The sequence below is a fragment of the Scyliorhinus canicula genome, chromosome 29, assembly GCF_902713615.1.
Source record: "Scyliorhinus canicula chromosome 29, sScyCan1.1, whole genome shotgun sequence".
In the NCBI taxonomy this organism is placed as follows: Eukaryota; Metazoa; Chordata; class Chondrichthyes; order Carcharhiniformes; family Scyliorhinidae; genus Scyliorhinus; species Scyliorhinus canicula.
In genome coordinates, this window is record NC_052174.1 from 2,982,590 (window position 1) to 3,007,121 (window position 24,532).

The 24,532-nt window shown below is 45.0% G+C and overlaps 1 protein-coding gene across 5 annotated transcripts in view; it reads left to right on the plus strand.

The window, feature by feature from the left end:
• Positions 1-5,884: 5,884 nt before the first annotated feature.
• The window catches only part of LOC119958365, a 40,400-nt gene continuing 21,752 nt past the window's right edge, over positions 5,885-24,532 (plus strand). Inside the window, exons 1-6 of one of the 5 annotated variants that reach the window (XM_038786833.1) lie at positions 5,886-6,404; positions 6,983-7,149; positions 9,304-9,333; positions 16,822-17,112; positions 20,512-20,799; positions 22,308-22,349. In XM_038786833.1, coding sequence (XP_038642761.1) covers positions 7,050-7,149; positions 9,304-9,333; positions 16,822-17,112; positions 20,512-20,799; positions 22,308-22,349 — 751 coding nt within the window. In that variant the 5' untranslated portion in view covers positions 5,886-6,404; positions 6,983-7,049. Of the gene's footprint in view, positions 6,405-6,982; positions 7,150-9,303; positions 9,334-15,715; positions 15,904-16,821; positions 17,113-20,511; positions 20,800-22,307; positions 22,350-24,532 lie in introns of those variants that run through there. The other 4 variants (XM_038786837.1, XM_038786832.1, XM_038786835.1 and 1 more) reach the window with 4 other exon arrangements.

A 24,532-nucleotide genomic window follows, 5' to 3' on the forward strand; every position in this document is an offset into this window, starting at 1 on the left:
CATTTAGGGCCTACCCCATCTGTTCAGAGTCTCGGCACAAGTTCCCTCCACTATCCCAGATCGGCCCTACTCTCACTCTGATCATCCTCTTATTTTTCACATGTGTCGAACGCCTTGGGGTTTTTCCTAATCCTTCCCGCCAGCGCTTTTTCATGACGCCTTCTAGCTCTCCTCAGTCTTTTTTGAGTTCCTTCCTGGATACCTTGTAACCCTCGAAAGCCGAGTCAGATCCTTACTTCCTCAACCTTATGTAAGCTTCCTTCTTCCTCTAGACTAGAAGCTCCACTTCTCTTGTGATCCAAGGCTCCTTCATCTTACCATTCCTTTCTCGTCTCAGTGGGGCAAAACAATTCAGCACTCGCAGCATGTGCTCCTGAAACAATCCCCACATTACTCTTGTGCATTTCTGCAAGAACAGTTGTTCCGACTTAATGCTCCTCAGTTCATGCCTAATAGCAGTGTAATTTCCACTCCCCCAATTAAATACCTTCCAATACTGTCTGTTCCTATCCTTCTCCATGACGATGGTAAAGGTCAAGTAGCTGTGGTCACTGTCACCGAAATGCTCGCCACCGATCCATTTGACACCTTGCCTGGTTCGTTGCCGAGCACCAGGTCCAATATGGCCACCCCCCTAGTCAGCCATTCTCCATATAGAGTCAGGAATCCTTCCTGTGCATACCTGACAAAATCTGTTCCATGCAAACCATTTGCACTAAGGTGGTTCCAGTCAATATTAGGGAAGTTGAAGTCACCTATGACAACAACTCAGTTACTTCTGTACTTTTCCAAGTTCTGAGGCCCAATCTTTTCCTCTTTCTCTCTGCTGCTTTTGGGGGTTATATAGAAAACTCCCAAGAAAGTGACTGCTCCTTTCTTGTTTACGACTTCCACCCAAACTGACTCAGTAGACAGACCCTCCTTTAGTCAGTGAAAATATTGTGGAATTCCAGCCGAAGGCAAATTTCTGCGCCGACCCCGAAACTACGATTATTCAGAAAAACATTGTTTGATTGAAGGTAGTCAGCGTGGCTTTGTGAGGGGCAGGTCATGTCTCACAAGCCTCATTGAATTCTTTGAGGATGTAACGAGACACATTGAAGAAGGCCGGGCAGTAGATTTCAGAAAGGCATTTGATAAAGTCCCCCATGGTAGGCTCATTCAGAACGTTAGGGGGCATGGGATACACGGGAATTTAGCTGTCTGCATACATAATTGGCTGGTCGAAAGAAGACAGCGAGTGGCAGTGGATGGAAAGTATTCCGCCTGGGGGTCGGTGACCAGTGGTGTCCCACAGGGATCTGTTCTAGGACCTTTGCTCTTTGGTGTTTTTATAAATGACTTGGATGAGGAAGTGGAAGGGTGGGTTAGTAAGTTTGCCGATGACACGGCGGTTGGTGGAGTTGTAGATAGTGTTGAGGTCTGTTCCGGGTTACACCAGAATTTTGAAAGAATGCTGAGCTGGGCTGAGAAGGGGCAGACGTAGTTCATCCTAGATAAATGTGGTGATTCATTTGAAAGGTCGAATTTCAATGCTGAGCACAGGGTTAAAGGCAGGATTCGTGGAAGTGTGGAGTGACAGAGGGATATTGTGCTCCACGTACATAGTTCCCTCAAAATTGCATCCCAGGTTGATAGGGTTGTTCAGACGGCGTATGGCGTGCTGACTTTAATTTTCACGGGGATTGAGTTGAAGAGCCGCGAGGTTTTGCTGCAGCGTTATAAAACCCTCGTTAGACCACACTTGGAATATTGTGTCCAGTTCAAGTCGCGTCATTATAGGAATGATGTTGATGCTTCGGGAAGGGTACAGAGGAGATTTACCAGGATACTGCCTGGAATGGAGGGCATGTCTTTTGAAGAAAGATTGAGGGAGCCTTTCTCACTGGAGCGAAGAAGGAAGACTGGTGACTTGATAGAGGTGTACAAGATGATGAGAGGCATGGATAGAGTTGATAGCCAGAGACTTTTCTCCAGAGCGGAAATTGCTGTCACGAGGGGACACTGTTTTATGCCGATTGGAGGAAGGTATAGGGCAGCTGTCAGAGGGTTGTTATTTACACAGAGTGGAAACTCTTTAGATCAAATAGTTTGGATGGGGTAGTGTTTGTGCAGTGTGTCCAGGAAGCTTTTCTAACACAGTATGTAGATTGTCCGACCAGAGGGGAGGCCATATTGGATTTAGTACTTGGTAATGAACCAGGGCAGGTGATAGATTTGTTAGTGGGGGAGCATTTTGGAGGTAGTGACCACAATTCTGTGACTTTCACTTTAGTAATGGAGAGGGATAGGTGCGAGCAACAGGGAAAGGTTTATAATTGGGGGAAGGGTAAATACAATGCTGTCAGACAAGAATTGAAGTGCAGAAGTTGGGAACATAGGCTGTCAGGGAAGGACACAAGTGAAATGTGGAACTTGTTCAAGGAACAGGAACTGCGTGTCTTTGATATGTATGTCCCTGTCAGGCAGGGAAGAGATGGTCGAGTGAGGGAACCATGGTTGACAAGAGAGGTTGAATGTCTTGTTAAGAGGAAGAAGGAGACTTATGTAAGGCTGAAGAAACAAGGTTCAGACAGGGCACTAGAGGGATACAAGATAGCCAGGAGGGAACTGAAGAAAGGGATTAGGAGAGCTAAGAGAGGGCATGAAAAATCTTTGGCGGGTAGGATCAAGGAAAACCCCAAGGCCTTTTACACATATGTGAGAAATATGAGAATGACTAGAGCGAGGGTAGGTCCGATTAAGGACAGTAGCGGGAGATTGTGTATTGAGTCTGAAGAGATAGGAGAGGTCTTGAACAAGTATTTTTCTTCAGTATTTACAAACGAGAGGGGCCATATTGTTGGAGAGGACAGCGTGAAGCAGACTGATAAGCTTGAGGAGATACTTGTCAGGAAGGAAGATGTGTTGCGCGTTTTGAAAAACTTGAGGATAGACAAGTCCCCCGGGCCTGACGGGATATATCCAAGGATTCTATGGGAAGCAAGAAATGAAATTGCAGAGCCGTTGGCAATGATCTTTTCGTCCTCGCTGTCAACAGGGGTGGTACCAGAGGATTGGAGAGTGGCGAATGTCCTGCCCCTGTTCAAAAAAGGGAATAGGGATAACCCTGGGAATTACAGGCCAGTTAGTCTTACTTCGGTGGTAGGCAAAGTAATGGAAAGGGTACTGAGGGATAGGATTTCTGAGCATCTGGAAAGGCATTGCTTGATTAGGGATAGTCAGCACGGATTTGTGAGGGGTAGGTCTTGCCTTACAAGTCTTATTGAATTCTTTGAGGAGGTGACCAAGCACGTGGATGAAGGTAAAGCAGTGGATGTAGTGTACATGGATTTTAGTAAGGCATTTGATAAGGTTCCCCATGGTAGGCTTATGCAGAAAGTAAGGAGGCATGGGATAGTGGGAAATTTGGCCAGTTGGATAACAAACTGGCTAACCGATAGAAGACAGAGAGTTGTGGTGGATGGCAAATATTCAGCCTGGAGCCCAGTTATCAGTGGCGTACCGCAGGGATCAGTTCTGGGTCCTCTGCTGTTTGTGATTTTCATTAACGACTTGGATGAGGGAGTTGAAGGGTTGGTCAGTAAATTTGCAGATGATACGAAGATTGGTGGAGTTGTGGATAGTGAGGAGGGCTGTTGTCGGCTTCAAAGAGACATAGATAGAATGCAGAGCTGGGCTGAGAAGTGGCAGATGGAGTTTAACCCTGACAAGTGTGAGGTTGTCCATTTTGGAAGGACAAATCTGAATGCGGAATACAGGGTTAATGGTAGGGTTCTTGGCAATATGGAGGAGCAGAGAGATCTTGGGGTCTATGTTCATAGTTCTTTGAAAGTTGCCACTCAAGTGGATAGAGCTGTGAAGAAGGCCTATGGTGTGCTAGCGTTCATTAGCAGAGGGATTGAATTTAAGAGCCGTGAGGTGATGATGCAGCTGTACAAAACCTTGGTCAGGCCACATTTGGAGTACTGTGTGCAGTTCTGGTCACCTCATTTTAGGAAGGATGTGGAAGCTTTGGAAAAGGTGCAAAGGAGATTTACCAGGATGTTGCCTGGAATGGAGAGTAGGTCATACGAGGAAAGGTTGAGGGTGCTAGGCCTTTTCTCATTAGAACGGAGAAGGATGAGGGGCGACTTGATAGAGGTTTATAAGATGATCAGGGGAATAGATAGAGTAGACAGTCAGATACTTTTTCCACAGGTGGAACACACCATTACAAGGGGACATAAATTTAAGATAAATGGTGGAAGATATAGAGGGGATGTCAGAGGTAGGTTATTTACCCAGAGAGTAGTGGGGGCATGGAATGCACTGCCTGTGGTAGTAGTTGAGTCGGAAAATTTATGGACCTTCAAGCGGCTATTGGATAGGTACTTGGATTAGGGTAGAATAAGGGAGTGTAGGTTAACTTCTTAAGGGCAGCACGGTAGCATTGTGGATAGCACAATTGCTTCACAGCTCCAGGGTCCCAAGTTCGATTTCGACTTGGGTCACTGTCTGTGTGGAGTCTGCACATCCCCCCCGTGACTGCGTGGGTTTCCTCCGGGTGCTCCGGTTTCCTCCCACAGTCCAAAGATGTGCAGGTTGGGTGGATTGGCCATGATAAATTGTCCAAAATTCTAAGATTAACCTAGGACAAAAGTTCGGCGCAACATCGTGGGCCGAAGGGCCTGTTCTGTGCTGTATTTCGCTATAAAGAGAGTGGTGTGTGTGTGGAATGCACTGTCAGCAGAAGTGGTGGATTCTGAGTCATTAGGGACAATTAAGCGACTCTTGACCATGCGCTTGGACAGCAGTAAATTGAAGGGGTGAAGGTTAGATTGACCCGAGATTAGGATAAATGGTCGGAAAAACATCGACGGCCGAAGGGCCTGTACTATGCTATAGTGTTCTATGTTCCGTGTTCTGTATACTCGGCACAGAAATTAATAAACGGTAAGCTAAACAGAAAGACAGATTCATTGGAACATACAACCAAAGTAGGAAAAAGAGTAGGATCTCGGCACCACAAGTCTGCTGCACCATTCAAGCAGATCATGGCTGATCTAATTGTAACCTTTCGTCCCGCCGTCCTTCCTTATCCCGATAACCCTTCATCTTTTACGGTCAATTTCTCTCACAATTAAATATAGCATTTTGTTACCTTCCTTAACAACTTGCTCTACCTTCAGACTCTCCTTTTGTTAATCATGTACTCGCGCACCTAGATGCCCTTGAATCTACGAGCAGATACTATCCATTATTTTATTCGTTCATGGGATGCTGGAACAGCATTTAGTGCCCATCCATGAGAGAATTTGAGAGTCAACCGCATTGCTGTGTATCTGGAGTCACGTGTGGGCCGGACTCGGTAAGGACGCCAGATTTCCTTCCCGCATTGACATCATTAACCTAATGGATTTTCAGGACAATAAATCGTTTCATGTACACATTTAGCCTTCTTATTCCAGATTTTAATTGAATTCAAATATCAGCAACTGTCATTGCGGGATTCGAAACTGGGTTGCCAGAGCATGATTGGGGGCCCCGGTTCACTAGTCAAATGAAAATTTCGCTCCTTACTTCAGGGTTAAGCCTAAGTGCCTGCACGAACACCTGACACTGCAAACAGGAAAGGGCTGAGTGTTGCGAAATGTCCCGTGATCCCTTCCTGGTTACAATTTGAGAAGCCACAAGAATGCAACTGACAGTGCAACGTTCTCAGAGTTAAATACATCGTTCTCTAACGGAGGTTAGTGGCCGTCAAACATCTTTACAAATGCAACTTATAGGTGTTATTTATTTTCTTTGGGCAGAGGGTAGCCTGCGCTAACAACGGGGAGTAATGTCGACGAAACCTGATTTGCTTTTTGTGTCTTTCACAAGCAACCAGGATGTGCGCCCTGTTTTGGTCATGCACAATATATTGACCTACCCACAGGGATTACGCAAGTTTATCTACACAGGCTGCAGCTAACAGGCAGAAGAGGACGTTTGTGGAGGCAATCGTAGCATTTGCAATCACAGGGTCAGCCGAAATGCAAAGCTGAACAACGAATAATATTGAAAGGGAAATACAAATTAGCATGTTTTACATAATTACATTGCTACACTCTACCTCCTTATGATGGGTATTCATGTAGGTGATTGACTGTTCCAAATGTAATTTGGGCTCCTTCGTCATATGCTTCTTCCTCTTTTTCACGATGCGGCTGAGTCAGTGACATCCTGCTCAGACCACCGGCCTCCCAAATATGGTAGTCAGTGCCGAACGTTTCCATTGTTACGTATGACGTACCGTCGAGTTAACAGACCTTTCATTACTTGGTCTAAGTTCGTGGCCACTGAGCTTATTTTGTCCATGGCTTCCCAGTTCGCATCATCTATGGGTGAAATATTACCAGCAATTTTTCTTCTTTCTCTGGGTGAGTACTTGTGTGAGAATCTCCCTCTGTGGGACAGCACATTGGCAATCGCTCTACAGGATGATTTGAAGTACTTAGCCATGAATTCTGATTACTCGGCCTGCCCATTTAAAGAAAAAATTAGGCCCGCAAGATATTGATAGGATTTTTTAGGAAATCGTCAGTTGGATCATTTTGTGATTAAGTGATGTGCAACCGCCAGTAACATCTGACAATCAAGTTCAATATGTGGGTTGATGTATGTCACAAATCGGGATCTGTTTTGGATACAGCAGCAAAGTTGATTCGAAGTAGACAGACGCAACTATTTTCAAGTGATACCGCATGTTATCAAGTTCACATAACAGGCTGACATCAGGAAAAGTTACAGATGCGCTCAGGCATGAGGAAAGTCCTGTCTCCCCAATGTCTCTCAAATGATTGATTCGTCATGTTCAGTTTGAGGAACTTGTTATGACTGATTATTCTTCTTACAGAAAGTCATACAGTTTCCCATCATCTCAGCACTGTGTATATGTATATATGTTTCGTTTCATGTTGTGAATTTCCATGACTTTTCATTCTTCATCGATACATAGATAAACGGATAGACACAAATATCAGAAGTGAAGAGTAAGGGGCATATTCAATGAAGAATGAAAAGTCATGGAAAGTCACAACATGAGACGAAACTTTTCCGCCCACTGCGAGCCACTGAAAAAATATCCATTCACATCCCATTTTCCAGCACTTGGCCCAACCCCTGGTAAGCTCTGATGTTTCAAGTGCTTATCGAAACGAATCTTAAATGTTGTGAGGGTTCCCGCCACTACGAATCTTTCAGGCAGCTAGTTAGATTCCCTCCACCCGCTGGGTGTAAAGGTTTTTCCTCACACCTCCTCTAAATCTTCCGCTCCTTACCTTAAATCTATGCTCCCTGATTAGTGTCCGTTCTGGTGAGCAGAACAGGTTCTTCCTACCTACCCTATTAATGCTCCTTAGCGTTTTGTACATCTCGATCATACACTGGAAGAATGTTTGAAGGGGACAAGGTCAAACAACAATTGGCAGCTGCGCAGAAGAAACAGAACTTAAATGCTGGGCTGATAATTTATGTTTGTGCTCTAGAATAAATATGCGATTCACCAGCGGCTTCATTGGAGAATCTGGTCCACGTGATCATTTAGTTCTCTGCACAAATAGTTCACATGGTTCCAACCATCATTTTCTGAGCATTTTCAGCTCCGACAGGCAAGAAATAATTGTCACACATGCCAGCAGGATCGACTTTTTCTTTAAAGAGTTGACACCTTATTAGCCAATTCAAAATTATTAGGCTAGAATAGTCATTATTAATCGGTATGGAGAGTAGTTCGGATATCTCCAATACCTATTTTACAGATCAGCATGCTAATGACTGTAACAGCTGCAGTGTAGGTCTTTACTCCATCTCGAAGAACTTCAGCACATTGAAAGGATTACTCAAGGATACAACATAAAACTCATGAACCCTGAAGATATAGAGTATTTCAGAAAGAAACCTTTATATAGATGAAAGCTGAAAAGTGTGTGTGTGTTTGAGTCTGTTGGGTATAGTGACGAGTGGTGTGAAGAAGGGACGTGGTGTGTGTGTGTGTATGTGTGTTTGTGTGTGTGATAATTGTGAGTGTTAGAGGTGATAAGGAGGAGTGGGAACAAATGCTGTGCATTTGTGCCTGTGTATGCTTCGGGTGGTGAAAAAGGAGTGGTGACTTGGGTTTGTGCGGAGGGGCGGTGGCGTGAGTGTGGGATGGAGTGCTTGAGCGCGCTGAGGAGTGTTTTTTTTTGTGTGACGAAGGGGCAGTGATGTTAGTTTGTGAGAGAGTGTGTTTTGGTCCGTGAGGAGTCTGCAGTGGAGTGTGTGTATGTTGCCATGTGTTTCTACTGGTGAGGACGGGGCTGTGCTGATTGTTTGTGTGTGTTGAAAAATGAAAATCGCTTATTGTCACAAGTAGGCTTCACATTAAGTTACTGTCAAAAGCCCCTAATCGCCACATTCCGGTGCCCGTGCGGGGAGGCTTGTATGGGAATTGAACCGTGCTGCTGGCCTGCCTTGGTCTGCTTCAAAAGCCATCTCTTTAGCTCTGCAATAATCGCTAATGGTCACAAGTAGGCTTCAATGAAATTACTGTGAAAAGACCATAGTCGCCACATCCCGGCGCCTGCTGGGGGAGGCCGGGAATTGGCCCCGCGTTGCTGTCATTGATCTATATTACAAGCAAGCTGTTTAGCCCACTGTGCTAAACCAGCACATCTTGGAGTGTGTTTGAGGCAGTGTATGTCTGAGTTTGTTGGAAGTGTTGAGGACGGGCGTGATAACCTGGGGGCAGTGCTGTCTTTGTGTCTCTGTGTATTTATGCATGGCTGTTTGTGCAGATGCTTATGTTTCAAGGAGTGCGCTGGTGATTCTGGGCGCTGTGCGTCGTTAATACCGATTGATATCACTAAACTCAGCTCTGATATGTATTGTTTAAATAATTTGAGACATTATGCATTGTCCCTTCAGGATTCTTAGCAGGAATGTAAGGCATCTGAATTCTGAACAGTGAGTTTGCTCTGATGCTCCTCTGCTGAAACAAAATGTTTGTCCAAAATCTTTTCACAGTCGGACCATTATTCTCCGGCAGCTCTGGTTCTAAATTCTTACTCCATATATCACCTTGAAGGCGACATTCTTCTTCCATTGTTGCATTAGCACTGGTGAACCATGTGTTTTTACATCCAGCTCCTGAGTCTTAACCAAACATCCTATCACAGGCACTTGATGTTCCTAACAGTGACAGTTTCTATAGTTTTGGCTGTTGCAGTTTATGAAACTGGATATTTAAATGTACATTTTGAATTATGAGTTTACATTTGTTTTTCCGCTGGTGTTTTTCAGGGTTATTGCTGAACTTTGGGAGAGCTCAAGGTGAGTTTGTGAAAAGGTAACAGTGCATCATACTTATAAGGTCAATGAGAGTTAAAACTTTTCCTGAAGAGGATAGCACAGTGGTTAGCACTGCTGCATCACAACGCCGAGGACCGGGTTCAAATCAGACCTTGGGGGACTGTCTGTGTGGAGTTTGCAGTTTTTCTGCAACCTGCATGGGTTTCCTCCGGGTGCTCCACTTTCCTCTCATAGTCCAAAAATGTGCAGATTAAGTGGATTATCCATGCTAAAATTGTTCATTAGTTCCTAAGATGTTCATGTTAGGTTGATTTATGGATTGGCCATGCTAAATTTCCCTTTTCCATACAAAGATTTGCAGATTCGTTGGATTGGTAATTATGAAATTGTCCTTTATAGAATTATTATAGAACAGTACAGCACAGAACAGGCCCTTCGGCCCTCGATGTTGTGCCGAGCAATGATCACCCTACTCAAACCCACGTGTCCACCCTAACCCAACCCCCCCTGAACCTTACTTTTTAGGACACTACAGGCAATTTAGCATGGCCAATCCACCTAACCCGCATATCTTTGGACTGGGGGAGGAAACCGGAGCACCCGGAGGAAACCCACGCACACACGGGGAGGACGTGCAGACTCCGCACAGACAGTGACCCAGCCGGGAATCGAACCTGGGACCCTGGAGCTGTGAAGCATTAATGCTAACCACCATGCTACCATGCTGCCCCCATGTCCTTTATGTCCAAACAGGTATAAGATTTGAGGTAAAAGGGCGAGGTGTGGGTCTGGAATGCTGCTCTTTCAGATGGTCGATGCAGACTCCATGGGGAGAATAGCCACCTTCTGCACTCTCGGCTGGACTCCAGGCTTCGAAGATGAGGAAATATTTCTTCGCAGCATCACAGTTAATCTTTACTGGGAATCTCTCAAATATCTCAGGGTTAATGGACCTTGTTGTGTGCAACCAGCAGCAATTTTCCTGCGCGGTGCAATAGGGACTCTTCATAGTAATCTCTGTTTTTGTATGAGTAAAAAAACATTTTAAATCATGCCCTTCACGTTTGTGGATGATAGTCAGAAATGGAGGCCAATTTTGAAGGCATGATTAGCAGACACGGCAGTCACGGAGTAAGACATGTGGGACAGTCGTTACCAGTTTCACAAACTGTTATTATCTGGTTGGGTAAATTGCAGTACTATACCGAGAGAAACAATTCCCTTAATCCTCATTATTAATCAGATGGTTGTTGCTGATATGTATATACCTGATATTATATGCTGAGAGAATGACATTCATAACATTTGAAAAGCCGCAGATGTTACTTATTCGTGCTTGTTTAACGCAAAACAAATTATTCCTAAATTAGTCACAGCCATACGTAAGTTTCTCGTAGGTATTGTCCTTAACCAAGCATCCAATAATGCCTCAGTTAAGCTGTTGCCAAGTGATAATTGGTTCCTAAGAACATAAGAACATAAGAACTAGGAGCAGGAGTAGGCCATCAGGCCCCTCGAGCCTGCTCCGCCATTCAATTAGATCATGGCTGATCTTTTGTGGACTCAGCTCCACTTTCCGGCCCGAACACCAGAACCCTTAATCCCTTTATTCTTCAAAAAACTATCTATCTTTACCTTAAAAACATGTAATGAAGGAGCCACAACTGCTTCACTGGGCAAGGAATTCCATAGATTCACAACCCTTTGGGTGAAGAAGTTCCTCCTAAACTCAGTCCTAAATCTACTTCCCCTTATTTTGAGGCTATGTCCCCTAGTTCTGCTGTCACCCGCCAGTGGAAACAAGCTGCCCGCATCTATCCTATCTATTCCCTTCATAATTTTAAATGTTTCAATAAGATCCCCCCTCATCCTTCTAAATTCCAACGAGTACAGTCCCAGTCTACTCAACCTCTCCTCATAATCCAAACCCTTCAGCTCTGGGATTAACCTAGTGAATCTTCTCTGCACACCCTCCAGCGCCAGTACGTCCTTTCACAAGTAAGGAGACCAAAACTGAACACAATACTCCAGGTGTGGCCGCACTAACACCTTATACAATTGCAACATAACCTCCCTAGTCTTAAACTCCATCCCTCTAGCAATGAAGGACAAAATTCCATTTGCCTTCTTAATCACCTGTTGCACTTGTCAACAAACCTTCTGTGACTCATGCACTAGCACACCCAAGTCTCTCTGAACAGCGGCATGCTTTAATATTTTATCGTTTAAATAATAATCCCTTTTGCTGTTATTCCTACCAAAATGGATAACCTCACATTTCTCAACATTGTATTCCATCTGCCAGACCCGAGCCCATTCACTTATCATATCCAAATCCCTCTGCAGACTTCCAGTATCCTCTGCACTTTTCGCTTTACCACTCATCTTAGTGTCATCTGCAAACATGGACACATTGCCCTTGGTCCCCAACTCCAAATCATCTATGTAAATTGTGAACAATTGTGGGCCCAACACGGATCCCTGAGGGACACCACTTGCTACTGATTGCCAACCAGAGAAACACCCATTTATCCCAACTCTTTTCTTTCTATTAATTAACCAATCCTCTATCCATGCTACTACTTTACCCTTAATTCCATGCATCTTTATCTTATGCAGCAACCTTTTGTGTGGCACCTTGCCAAAGGCTTTCTGGAAATCCAGATATACCACATCCATCGGCTCCCCGTTATCTACTGCACTGGTAATGTCCTCAAAAAATTCCACTAAATTAGTTAGGCGTGACCTGCCTTTTACGAACCCATGATGCGTCTGCCCAATGGGACAATTTCTATCCAGATGCCTCGCAATTTCTTCCTTGATGATAGATTCCAGCATCTCCCCTATTACCGAAGTTAAGCTCGCTGGCCTATAATTTCCTGCTTTCTGCCTACCTCCTTTTTTAAACAGTGGCGTCACGTTTGCTAATTTCCAATCCACCGGGACCACCCCAGAGTCTAGTGAATTTCGGTAAATTATCACTAGTGCATCTACAATTTCCCTAGCCATCTCTTTTAGCACTCGGGGATGCATTCCATCAGGGCCAGGAGACTTGTCTACCTTTAGCCCCGTTAGCTTGCCCATCACTCCCTCCTTGGTGATAACAATCCTCTCAAGGTCCTCACCTGTCATAGCCTCATTTCTATCAGTCGCTGGCACGTTATTTGTGTCTTCCACTGTGAAGACCGACCCAAAAAATCTGTTCAGTTCCTCAGCCATTTCCTCATTTCCCATTATTAAAACTCCCTTCTCATCCTCTAAAGGACCAATATTTACCTTAGCCACTCTTTTTTGTCTTATATATTTGTAAAAACTTTTACTGTCTGTTTTTATATTCTGAGCAAGTTTACTCTCATACGCTATCTTACTCTTCTTTATAGCTTTTTAGTAGCTTTCTGTTGCCCCCTAAAAATTTCCCAGTCCTCTAATCTCCCAGAAATCGTTGCCACTTTATATGCTTTTTCCTTCAATTTGATACTCTCCCTTATTTCCTTAGATATCCACGGTCGATTTTCCCTCTTTCTTCCGTCCGTCCTTTTTGTTGGTATAAACCTTTGCTGAGCAATGTGAAATATCGCTTGGAAGGTTCTCCACTGTTCCTCAACTGTTCCACCATAAAGTCTTAGCTCCCTTCTACCTTAGCTAGTTCTTCTCTCATCCCCTTGTAATCTCCTTTGTTTAAACACAAGTATTTGATTTTACTTTCTCACCCTCCATCTGTATTTTAAATTCCACCATATTCTGATCGCTCCTTCCGAGAGGATCCCTAACTATGAGATCATGCATCAATCCTGTCTCATTACACAGGACAAGATCGAGGACCGCTTGTTCCCTCGTAGGTTCCATTACATACTGTTCTAGGAAACTATCGCGGATACATTCTATAAACTCCTCCTCACGGTTGCCTTGACCGACCTGGTTAAACCAATCGACATGTAGATTAAAATCCCCCATGATAACTGCTGTACCATTTCTACATGCATCAGTTATTTCTTTGTTTATTGCCTGCCCCACCATCTCGTTACTATTTGGTGGCCGATAGACAACTCCTATCAGTGACCTTTTCGCCTTACTATTCCTGATTTCCACCCAAATGGATTCAACCTTATCCTCCATAGCACCGATGTCATCCCTTACTATTGCCCGGATGTCATCCTTAAATAACAGAGCAACACCACCTCCCTTACCATCCATTCTGTCCTTCCGAATAGTTTGATACCCTCGGATAGTTAACTCCCAGTCGTGACCATCCTCTAACCATGTTTCAGTAATGGCCACTAAATCATAGTCATTTACGATGATTTGTGCCACCAACTCATTTACTTTATTCCGAATACTACGAGCATTCAGGTAAAGTACACATGTTGGGTTTTTTTTACCTCTGTTTTGAATCATAACATCTCCAGTTTTATTCCTTTTGTTATTACTGGGCCTTTTCACTGTGCTCCCCTCAGTCACTGCACCTTATACTGTCGCCCTTATGGATTTCTGACTATGTCTTCTCTGCCTTGCACTTTTCCCCTTACTTCCTTTTGTTTCTGTCCCTGTTTTACTACCTTCCAACTTCCTGCATCGGTTCCCATCCCCATGCCACATTAGTTTAAACCCTCCCCAACAGCTCTAGAAAACACCCCCCTAGGACAGCGGTTCCAGTCCTGCCCAAGTGCAGACCGTCCGGTTTGTACTGGTCCCACCTCCCGCAGAACCGGTCCCAATGCCCCAGGAATTTGAATCCCTCCCTCTTGCACCATCTCTCGAGCCACGCATTCATCCTATCTATCCTGACATTACTACTCTGACTAGCTCGTGGCACTGGTAGCAATCCTGAGATTACTACCTTTGAGGTCCTACTTTTTAGTTTAACTCCTAACTCCCTGAATTCCACTTGTAGGACCTGATCCCGTTTTTTACCTATATCGTTGGTGCCCATGTGCACCACGACAGCTGGCTGTTCACCCTCCCCCCCAAGAATGTCCTGCAGCCGCTCCGAGACATCCTTGACCCTTGCACCAGGGAGGCAACATACCATCCTGGAGTCTCGATTGCGTCCACAGAACCGCCTGTCTATTCCCCTTACGATCGAGTCCCCTATCACTATAGCCCTACCATTTGTCTTCCTGCCCTGCTGTGCAGCACAGCCAGCCACGGTGCCATGAACATGGCTGCTGCTGCCTTCCCTTGGTGAGCCATCTCCCTCAACAGTATCCAAAGCGGTATATCTGTTTTGCAGGGAGATGACCGCAGGGGAACCTGCACTGCCTTCCTACTCTTGCTCTTTCTTTTGGTCACCCATTTTCTATCTCCCTCAGTAACCTACACCTGCGGTGTGACCAACTCGCTAAACGTGCTATCCACGACCTCCTCAGCATCGCGGATGCTCCAAAGTGAGTCCATCCGCAGCTCCAGAGCCGTCAAGCGGTCTAACAAGAGCTGCAACTGAACACACTTCTTGCACGTGAAGGAGCCAGGGACAGTGGACGTGTCCCTGAGCTCCCACATCGCACACGAGGAGCATGACACGGGTCTGGGATCTCCTGCCATGTCTTAAACCCTTAGTAAACTTAAACAACTGGAATTTCAAATTAAAAATAAATAAATTAGACAATGAAAAGAAAAAGAGAGAGAGACTACTTATCAGTCACTTTCCAGTGTTAAAAAGCACCTCCTCACACTCTGCACCGAATTACCTCATTCAGAGACATATGTGGAAATGTTCTGGGAGATGGTGGGAATCTGGCTGAAAGAGTTACTTTATTATGCGGGGATTTCAAAGAATGTTGACTGGAAAAGAGACCTAAGACTTAGTGGAGGAGATGCCGCAATGTGTGCCCTTGGTAACGGTAAACCAGCCCATCAGCGCTGGTTACATGGGAAGCTGGGTGAGGTTGCAAAGTTTTGTTAGCTTGTGGCCTACTTTAAATAATTTTCAGAAATTCTGAAAGATAAATATTATGGGATTTATAAACCTAATTACCATATAATTTACAGTTCGGAAGGAGGCTATTCAACCCTTCGAGTCTGCACCGGCACTTGTAAAGAGCACGCTACACAAAACCTACCTCCACCCTATCCCCGTAACCCAGTAGCATCACCCAACCATTCTGGACACGAAGGACAATAGAGCATGGCCAATCCAGCTAACCCGCAGATCTTTGGACTGTGGGAGGAGACCGAAGCAACCGGAGGAAACCCACGCTGACACGGGCATAACGTGCAGTCTCCACACAGACAGTGGTCCAAGACGGAAATCGAACATGGTACCCTGGAGCTGTGAGGCAACTGTGCTAACTACGGTGCTTCCGTGCCGCCCAATCATATGCCCGGAAGTGAGCGCCGCCAGCTTGACTGTCCCGAAGAACGTGCTGGTGAGACATCTTCTTCAGCTGACGGACGCCCATAGTGATGTTGGGCGTAGAGTTCCTGGGTCTTGATGCAGTAACAGTGAAGAGTGCGTGACAAAGTCCCAGGTCACCATGGTCTGCAGGGCTGGAGGGATCACCTACATGACATGGTGCATCCTGGTGTTTCCTGCTTCTGAACGTGTAAATTACAGCGGCTTCGGCGGTGAAGATTACTGTCGGAAGAGCCTTGGTAAGACGCTTCAGTGCATCGTGTACATGGTACATGGTACACACCTTTTCCAGTGTTGTGCCAGGGTGGAGTGAGGGATGGTGATGGTAATCGATTTTGGTGCCAAACACACCGGACTTATTTGTCGTGGGTAGTGTTGCACATCTGTTCAACTGCACTTATCCAGTTAAGTGGAGAGTATTAGTCAATCTCCTGACGTGACCCTTGGAGGAATTAGTCATGTTTGTGTAAGGGAAACGTGGATATGACGAACAGAGCTGTATCCTGTGATCAGGACTATTGCAGATGTGCTGAATAGTCAGCAACAAGACAATATGTGCACAATCAGTTTGCATCTTCAAAAGTCTTCAGTTTGATACGAGACTCATAAGTAATGGTGTCGTTACATTCTGAAACTGAGTAACACGTATATTTGTTGGACCATGGAATTTCTAAAGAGTGCAGGACTTCGGTTCCGAATGCATATTTGCAATGCAACAAATATGTTGAATAATGTTCATGCTCCTCTTGCACAAAAATACAGGTGGCTATGTAATGTAATTATGATAACAGAGTACAGGCTCATATAGAACGCAACTGTGGGTGCTGAGTCGATGAACAGCTTACTGGGGTACAGCACAGCTTACTAAAGTTCTACACCTATGCTAAACCTACACAGAACACGACTTCTGTTGGAATTGGAAACTTCAGAAAGGCCTTGAAGAGGGGATAGGATGTATTCAAGAGAATGGTTCCCGTGAGAAATGAGCATCGTTCTTGAAAATGCATAGTGAATAATTTCAAAATTTTTGTTCAATTATCAAGAGGAGTTGATTTTTTAAAGACAGAACATAATCAGCACACATTGCCCCGCGAGATCTACATACTTATCACAATAGTTCCAAGAGTAACGAATTATTGAATTATGTGCAATTTCAGATCGCCTTCCAAAGCCCACCATAAGCTTCGAACCCGTTACGGGCATCGCACTTGAAGGAGGTATCATCATCATCAAGTGTGCAGTTAACATCAATGATCCCAAATTGATTTACATATTCAGAGGTCAGGAAATGGTTTTCAATAGTACACAAGACTCAAATGAAACTGCAGTCTTTACCATTGGCAATGTAACTTCCACAAACAGAGGGATTTACCGTTGTATCTACGATTTGCTGGTGCCAATTCAAAGACGATCAGGCCTGAGCAATGTTATACGATTAACAGTACACAGTGAGTATAAATGATCCATCAGACAATGTGTTCGATTACTTTTGTTCAAGTCCAAGCTATGCAGTACAATGGAAATTGACCGGTACTTTTCCACTTCCAGTTAAATAATAATGAAATCATAAATTCTAGGCAAGATAAATAGTTTGTCATAAAAATATGGCACGTGTTGCCTGAAAGGGTGATGGAGGGAGATACTCCATAGAACCATAACATGCCTAAAATGCGGAAGGAGGCCATCGTGCCTGTACCTATCATCTGATAGATCACCGTACCTAATACTCGTCCCCACCCTGTCCCCGTAACCTCATTACCCCACCTAATCTCCCCATCTTTGGTCAAGAAGGGGCAAATGACCTCACCTGCACATCTTTGGACACTAAGGGTCACTTTAGCATCGCCAATCCATAACGGTGCATGTATGAGTCTGTAGGAGGTATCCTGCGCATCCTGAAGAAATCCATGCAGACCTAGGGAAGAAAGTGCAAAATCAGCAGATACAGTCACCCGAGGACTTAATTGAACCCTGGTCCCTGGCGCTGTGAGACATCAGTGCAAACTGCTGTGCCACCATATACTGCAATTATAAAGGAGCTGAGGAGCATGAAGTGGGAACAATTGTTATTGGGGTAATGCACAAGAGTACTGTGGAGGTTGTTTAAAGAGCACTTGCTGCGAGTGCTGGATAGTTTGTCCCACTGAGACGAGGAAGGAATGATAAGGTGAAGTAGGATTGGATGGCAAGATAAGTGGAGCTTCTAGTCAAGAGGAAGAATTATGCTTACGTGAGGTTGTGGAAGCAAGGATCTGGCACGGCTCTAGAGGGTTACAAGGTAGCCAGCAAGGAACACAAAAATGGACTGAGACGAACTAGAAGGGGCCATGAAAAAGCGCTGGCGGGAAGCATTAGGGAAAACCCCGATGCGTTCTTCACTAATGTGAGAAATAAGAGGATGATCAGAGTGAGAGGAGGGCAGAATCGAGATAGTGGAAGGAACTTGTGCCTAGTCTGAGGAGATGGGGAGGGCTTAACTGAATATTTTGCTTCAGTATTCACGATAGTCAGTATTATGTTGTTCATAATAAGAGTGCGAACCAGGTTAATAGACTCGAACAGGTTGATATTAAGAATGAAGATGAGCTGGAAATTTTGAAAAGCATCAGAATAGATAAATCCCCAGGGCCAGGCCAGATATACCCAAGGTTACTGCGAGAAACGGGGGATGAGAAAGTGCGCCGTTGGCGAGTATGTTTGCGACCTCTCTCCACTGGAGTAGTACCGGATGATTGGAGGGAAGCGAATGTTGTTCCCCTGTTCAAGAAAGGGAATAGAGAAATCCCTGTGAATTACAAACCCATCAGTCTTACGTCTGTGGTGAGCAAAATATCTGAAAGCATTCTGAGAAATAGGATTCCTGATTATTTAGAAAAACATAGTTTGATTAAAGATAGACAGTATGGCTTTGTGAGTGGCAGCCTCATTGAATTATTTGAGGATGTGACGAAACACATTGATGATGGTCGGGCAGTGGATGCGGTGTATAAGGATTTCAGTAAGGCAGTTGATAAGGTTCCACGTTGCAGGCTCATTCAGAAAGTTAGGAGGCATGGAAATTGGCTGTCTGGATACATAATTGGCTGGCCGAAAGACGACAGCAAGTGGTAGTGGATGGCACGTACTCCACCTTGATGTCGTTGATCAGCGATGTCCCACAAGGATCTGTTCTGGGACCTCTGCTCTTTGTGGTTGTTATAAATGACTTGGATGAGGAAGTAAGTGGAAGGGTGGGTTAATAAGCTTCCGATGACACGAAGGTTAGGGTGTTGCAGATAGTGTTAAGGGTTGTTGCAGGTTACAATGGGACATTGACAGGATGCAGCGCTGGGCTGAGAAGGGGCAGATGGACTTCATCCTTGGTAAATGTGGAATTATTCATTTCGGAGGGTCGAATTTGAATCCTGAATACAGGGTTAAAGGCAGGATTCTTGGAAGCGTGGAGGAACAGACGGATCTTGGGTTCTACGTACACAGTTACCACACAGGTTGATGATGTTGTTCAGAAGGCGTATGGTGTGTTGGCTTTCATTAACAGGGGATTGAGTTTGAGCCGCGAGGTTTTAGAACATAGAACATAGAACATAGAACAGTACAGCACAGAACAGGCCCTTCGGCCTTCGATGTTGTGCCGAGCAATGATCACCCTACTTAAACCCACATACCCGTAACCCAACAATCCCCCCCATTAACCTTACACTACGGGCAATTTAGCATGGCCAATCCACCTAACCCGCACATCTTTGGACATTTTGCGGCAGCTTTTTAAAACCCGAGCAGAGCACACATGGACTGTTGTGTCCAGTTCTAGTTCTGTCATTTTCAGAACGATGTGGATGCTTTGGAGAGGGTACAGATGAAATCTACCAGGATGCTGCCTGAACTGGAAGGCATGTCTTGTGTAGAAACTTTGAGGGAGTTCGGGCTTTTCTCACTGGAGCGAAGAAGGAAGAGAGGTGACTTGATGGAGGTGTACAAGATGATGAGAGGTGCGTATAGTGTGGATAGCCAGAGACATTTCCCCAGTGTGGAAATAGCTGCCACGAGGGGACATCATTTTAAGGTGATTGGACGAAGATGTAGGGGAGGTGTCAGAGGTAGGTTTTTTTACACAGTGTGGTGAATTTGTGGAATGCACTGCCAGCAGAGGTGGTGGAGTCAGAGTCATTAGGGACATTTAAGCGACTCTTTGATAGTCTCATGGACATAAGTAGATTGAAGGTGTGTGGGATAGGTTGATCTTAGATTAGGTTAAATGGTCGGCACAACATCGTGGGCTGAATGGTCAACACTGTGCTGTTCTATTCTATGTTCTATTTTCTGAACGTGATTTCCGCTGTGCCACCACTTTTGAAATATTTACGAAGCATCTGGACAAGCTTTATATCAGAAACAATAGCAGGTTATGGACTGAGGTCTGGTAACTGGGAGTAGTATAGACTGGTATTTGATCGTACGAATGGGCACGGAGAACCGAAGGGTCTGTTGCTGTGCATTGTACTGTGTGACTCATTTAGCTTATTATACTTGTTCAGTATAGAAGCTATCTATGAGTTCTCTTTCCCTTGCACATTGCCGGGAGGCTGCAGACTGTTATCATTGCGAATTCAAACAAAGTTTTCACAATTTCGATTCCCTAGTGCTGCCACAGCGCACCCATATGGTCGCAATGTACAGGCACTTATAACTAAACTAAGGCAAAATTAAATCTGGAAAGAACTAACTAAACGTAGATGACCGTATATATGCCAGAACGGTTCGTTTGACATCACTAAATTGTCAAAATGAAACATGGAAATTTAATAAACGTGGACGATTTTACTCTGTTTGATACATTGTTTTAACAGGAACGAAAGCACCTTTAAGCATCCTTCACCCAGCCGACGTCGAGGTAAATGCAGGTGTGACACTCAACATGTCCTGCAGCACTGCCAGAAATGGGCGCTGCTTTTACTACCAGGATTCGAAGTTCCAACTTGCTGAAGGAAGGAACAACGTTACTGTATCCATAAAAAACATAAGCTTCTGCGATGAGGGCAACTACACGTGCTACTGCCTGGTGGAAGTGAATAATTCAACGGTGTTCTCAGCCCGCAGTAACATAATGCAAGTTGCAGTGTCTGGGAAGTTAACTGGTAGGTGATAGATCAAACTCTGTCATTCATCCCACCTTGAATTGTCACATGTTGCCAATCAATACTGCACGCAAGGCAGCACGGTGGCTAGCGCTGAGGTCCCAGGTTCGATTCCGGCTCTGGGTTACTGTCCGTGTGGACTTTGCACATTCTCCCCGTCTTTGCGTGGGTTTCGCCCCCACAACCCAAAGATGTGCAGGGTAGGTGAATTGGCCACTCTAAATTGCCCCTAAATTGGAAAAAATTAATTGAGTGCACTAAATTTTAAAAAAATAATAAAATAAATAAATAAATACTGCACGCAGGGATCTATTTTTATAGAATAGAATAGAACAGTACAGCACAGAACAGGCCCTTCGGCCCTCGATGTTGTGCCGAGCAATGATCACCCTACTTAAACCCACGTAAACCGTATACCCGTAACCCAACAATCCCCCCATTAACCTTACACTACGGGCAATTTAGCATGGCCAATCCACCTAACCCGCACATCTTTGGACTGTGGGAGGAAACCGGAGCACCCGGAGGAAACCCACGCACACACGGGGAGGACGTGCAGACTCCACACAGACAGTGACCCAGCCGGGAATCGAACCTGGGACCCTGGAGCTGTGAAGCATTGATGCTAACCACCATGCTGCCGTGAGGCCTTTGTTTCTTCCCGTGTCTATTTTGTTTCTTCCTGTTTTGCCCTTCCTAAAATTGTGTATTGGCATGCAAAGATATTCAGATTAGCTGCATTGGCAACGTTAATATTCTCCCTTAATGTACAAAGATATGCGTATTAAGTGGGTTAGACATGCAAAAATTGTCTCTTACTGTCTATCTGCAGGATAGATGAATTGGTCATTCTAAAATTACCCCTCAGTTTTCTAATATGAGTATGTTCGGTGGATTGACCATGCTAAATTTACTCATTAGTGTCGAAAGGTTTGTCTGTTCAGTGGCTTAGTCATGTTGAGTTGCCCCGCAGTGTCCAAAAGTGTGCCGGTTTGGAGGCTTAGTCATGCTTAATTGCTCCTTTCTGTCCAAAGAGCTGCCGGTTAGCTGGATTGCCATGCTAAAATCGCCACTTCGCTTTGTGACCAAAGCTGTGCAGTTTAGGTGGGATTACTAGGGTTTCGGAAGCAGGTTATTTCAGAGGGCTTGTTGGCCTCCGGGGATACTATATGAATCCCATCGATCTGTGCACTGCGCAAACAAGTGCACAAGTCCCATCTATCTGATACATCAGACATATGCGTGTCTTCCTGCCGTGTCTATTTATTTTCTTTGAACAGGAGAACTTCACAAAAGGCCCTTAGAATGTCGATTTGGGCAGTGCCTCAGAATGGGTGGGATTGTGCACGCGACAGCTTACCCACTAACCGTGATAGTAACTTCCAGCACTATCTCCCGTTTTGCTTCAATGACGCATTATGGCCTCGGGTAAAGTGTGTGTGATTCAGACATGCTGGCCTGGAGCGTCTATTCATAAATTCATGAGCCATTTCACTTTCTTGTTTCAGATCGGCCAGAAGCGAAAAATAAGGTTACCACAGAGGCGTCTGGTAAGTGGAATAAAAACGTGGTTTTTAAAACATATTGCTAAGTAAATAGATTGATAGCAGCAACTGAATTTGCATTGTGGAGAGTAGGACAACGCTGCAAAGAACGAAGAACAAAGCGAAGAAAGAAAAGTACAGCAGAGGAACAGGCCCTTCGGCCCTCCAAGCCTGCGCCGACCATGCTGTCCTTCTCAACAAAAATATTCTACCTTTCCTGGGTCCGTATCCCTCTATTCCCATCGTATTCATGTATTCGTCAACATGCCCCTTAAACGTCACTATCATTCCTGCTTCCACCACCTCCTCCGCCAGCGAGTTCGAGGCATCCACCATCCTCTGTGTAAAAAACTTACCTCGTACATCTCATCTAAACCTTTCCCCTCGCACATTAAACATGTGACCCCTAGTAATTGGCCCCTCTACTTTGGGAAAATGTCTCTGAGTATCAACTTCGACTATGCCCGTCATAATTTAGTAGGCCTCTATTAGGTCGCCCCTCAAACTCCGTCGTTCCAGTGAGAAAAACTGTTTCGTCAATGTCTCCTCATAGCTAATGCCCTCCATACTAGGCAACATCCTGCTAAATCTCTTCTGCACTCTCTATAAAGCCTCCATATCCTTCTGGTAGTGTGGCGACCAGAATTGAACACTATACTCCAAGTGTGGCCCAACTAAGGTTCTATACAGCTGCAACATGACTTTCCAAGTTTTATATTCATTGCCCCGGCCAATGAACGAAAGCATGCCTTATGCCTTCTTGACTACCTTCTCCACCGGTGTTGCCCCTTTCAGTGACCTGTCGACCTGCGCATCAAAATTTCTCTGACTGTCAACTCATAAGTCTTCTACCATTCATTGTATATTCCCTACCTGTAATAGACCTTGCAAAATGCATTAAATTACATTTGTCCGGATTAAACTCCATTTGCCATCTCGTCGTCCCAGTCTCCAAACGATCCAAATCCAGTTGTATCCTCTGACAGTCCTCATCGCTTACCGCAATTCCACCAACCTTTGTGTCATCCGCTGCACTGATACTGAAGATTTTATGCACTTGATCGAAACCTGTGTCTGCGGGACAGGAACATTCAGCACCCTTTCTCTGCACTCTCTGCGTGTATCATCTTATATTGTCCTGCAGGAGAATGTTTGAATTACGCACCCGGCTTCACCAATCTACGCTCATTCACAGAATGCCACAAGTACAAACACACACCTTTACATTAGTCCCTTTGTGGAGAATGTCAGAATCACACACAAACAAACAACTTTACAATCTTCCCTTTCCGAGGAATGTCAAAATAACACACGCACCGTTAACAATCTACTCCCTAGGCCAGAATTTCAGAATCACAAGCGTAGACCTCGACCGATCTACCCCTAGTGGGACATGTCAGAATCACACACACGCACCTTTACCAATCGACCGCCTTTGTGAAGAATGTTAGAATCACACACAGACAGTTAGCAACATATCACTCGTAAACAATGTCAGAATCAAACACACGGGGCAGCACGGTAGCATAGTGGTTAGCACAGTTGATTCACAGCTCCAGGGTCCCAGGTTCGATTCCTCGCAGGGTCACTGTCACTGCGGAGTTTGCACGTTCTCCCCATGTCTACGTGTGTTTCCGCTGGGTTCTCTGGTCTCCTAACAGAGTCCAAAGATGTGCGTGTTAAGTGGATTGGCCATGCTGAATTGACCTTCGTGTCCGAAAAATGTTAAGTGGGGGTTAGTGAGTTACGGGTATAGAATAGATTAATGGGCTTCAGTCGGTGCTCTTTTATGAAATGAAAAAATGGAAATCGCTTATTGTCACGAGTAGACTTCAATGAAGTTACTGTGAAAAGCCCCTAGTCACCACATTCCGGCGCCGGTTCGGGGAAGCTGTTACGGGAATCGAACCGTGCTGCTGGCCTGCTTGGTCTGCTTTCAAGGCCAGAGATTTAGCCCAATGTACTAAACATGAGCCAGTAAAGACTTGACGGACCGAATGGCCTCCTTCTGCACTGTAAATTCTATGATTCTATGATGCACCTTCACCAATCTACCCTCTCGGTCAAAATGTCAAGACTGTAACCAATGTCCAAATGGGGGTGTTTGCCATTGCTGCTGGAGAGGATTTAATCTAATCTGGCAGGGGGATGGGAACCGATGCAGGAAGCCGGAGGGAAGTAAATTGGAG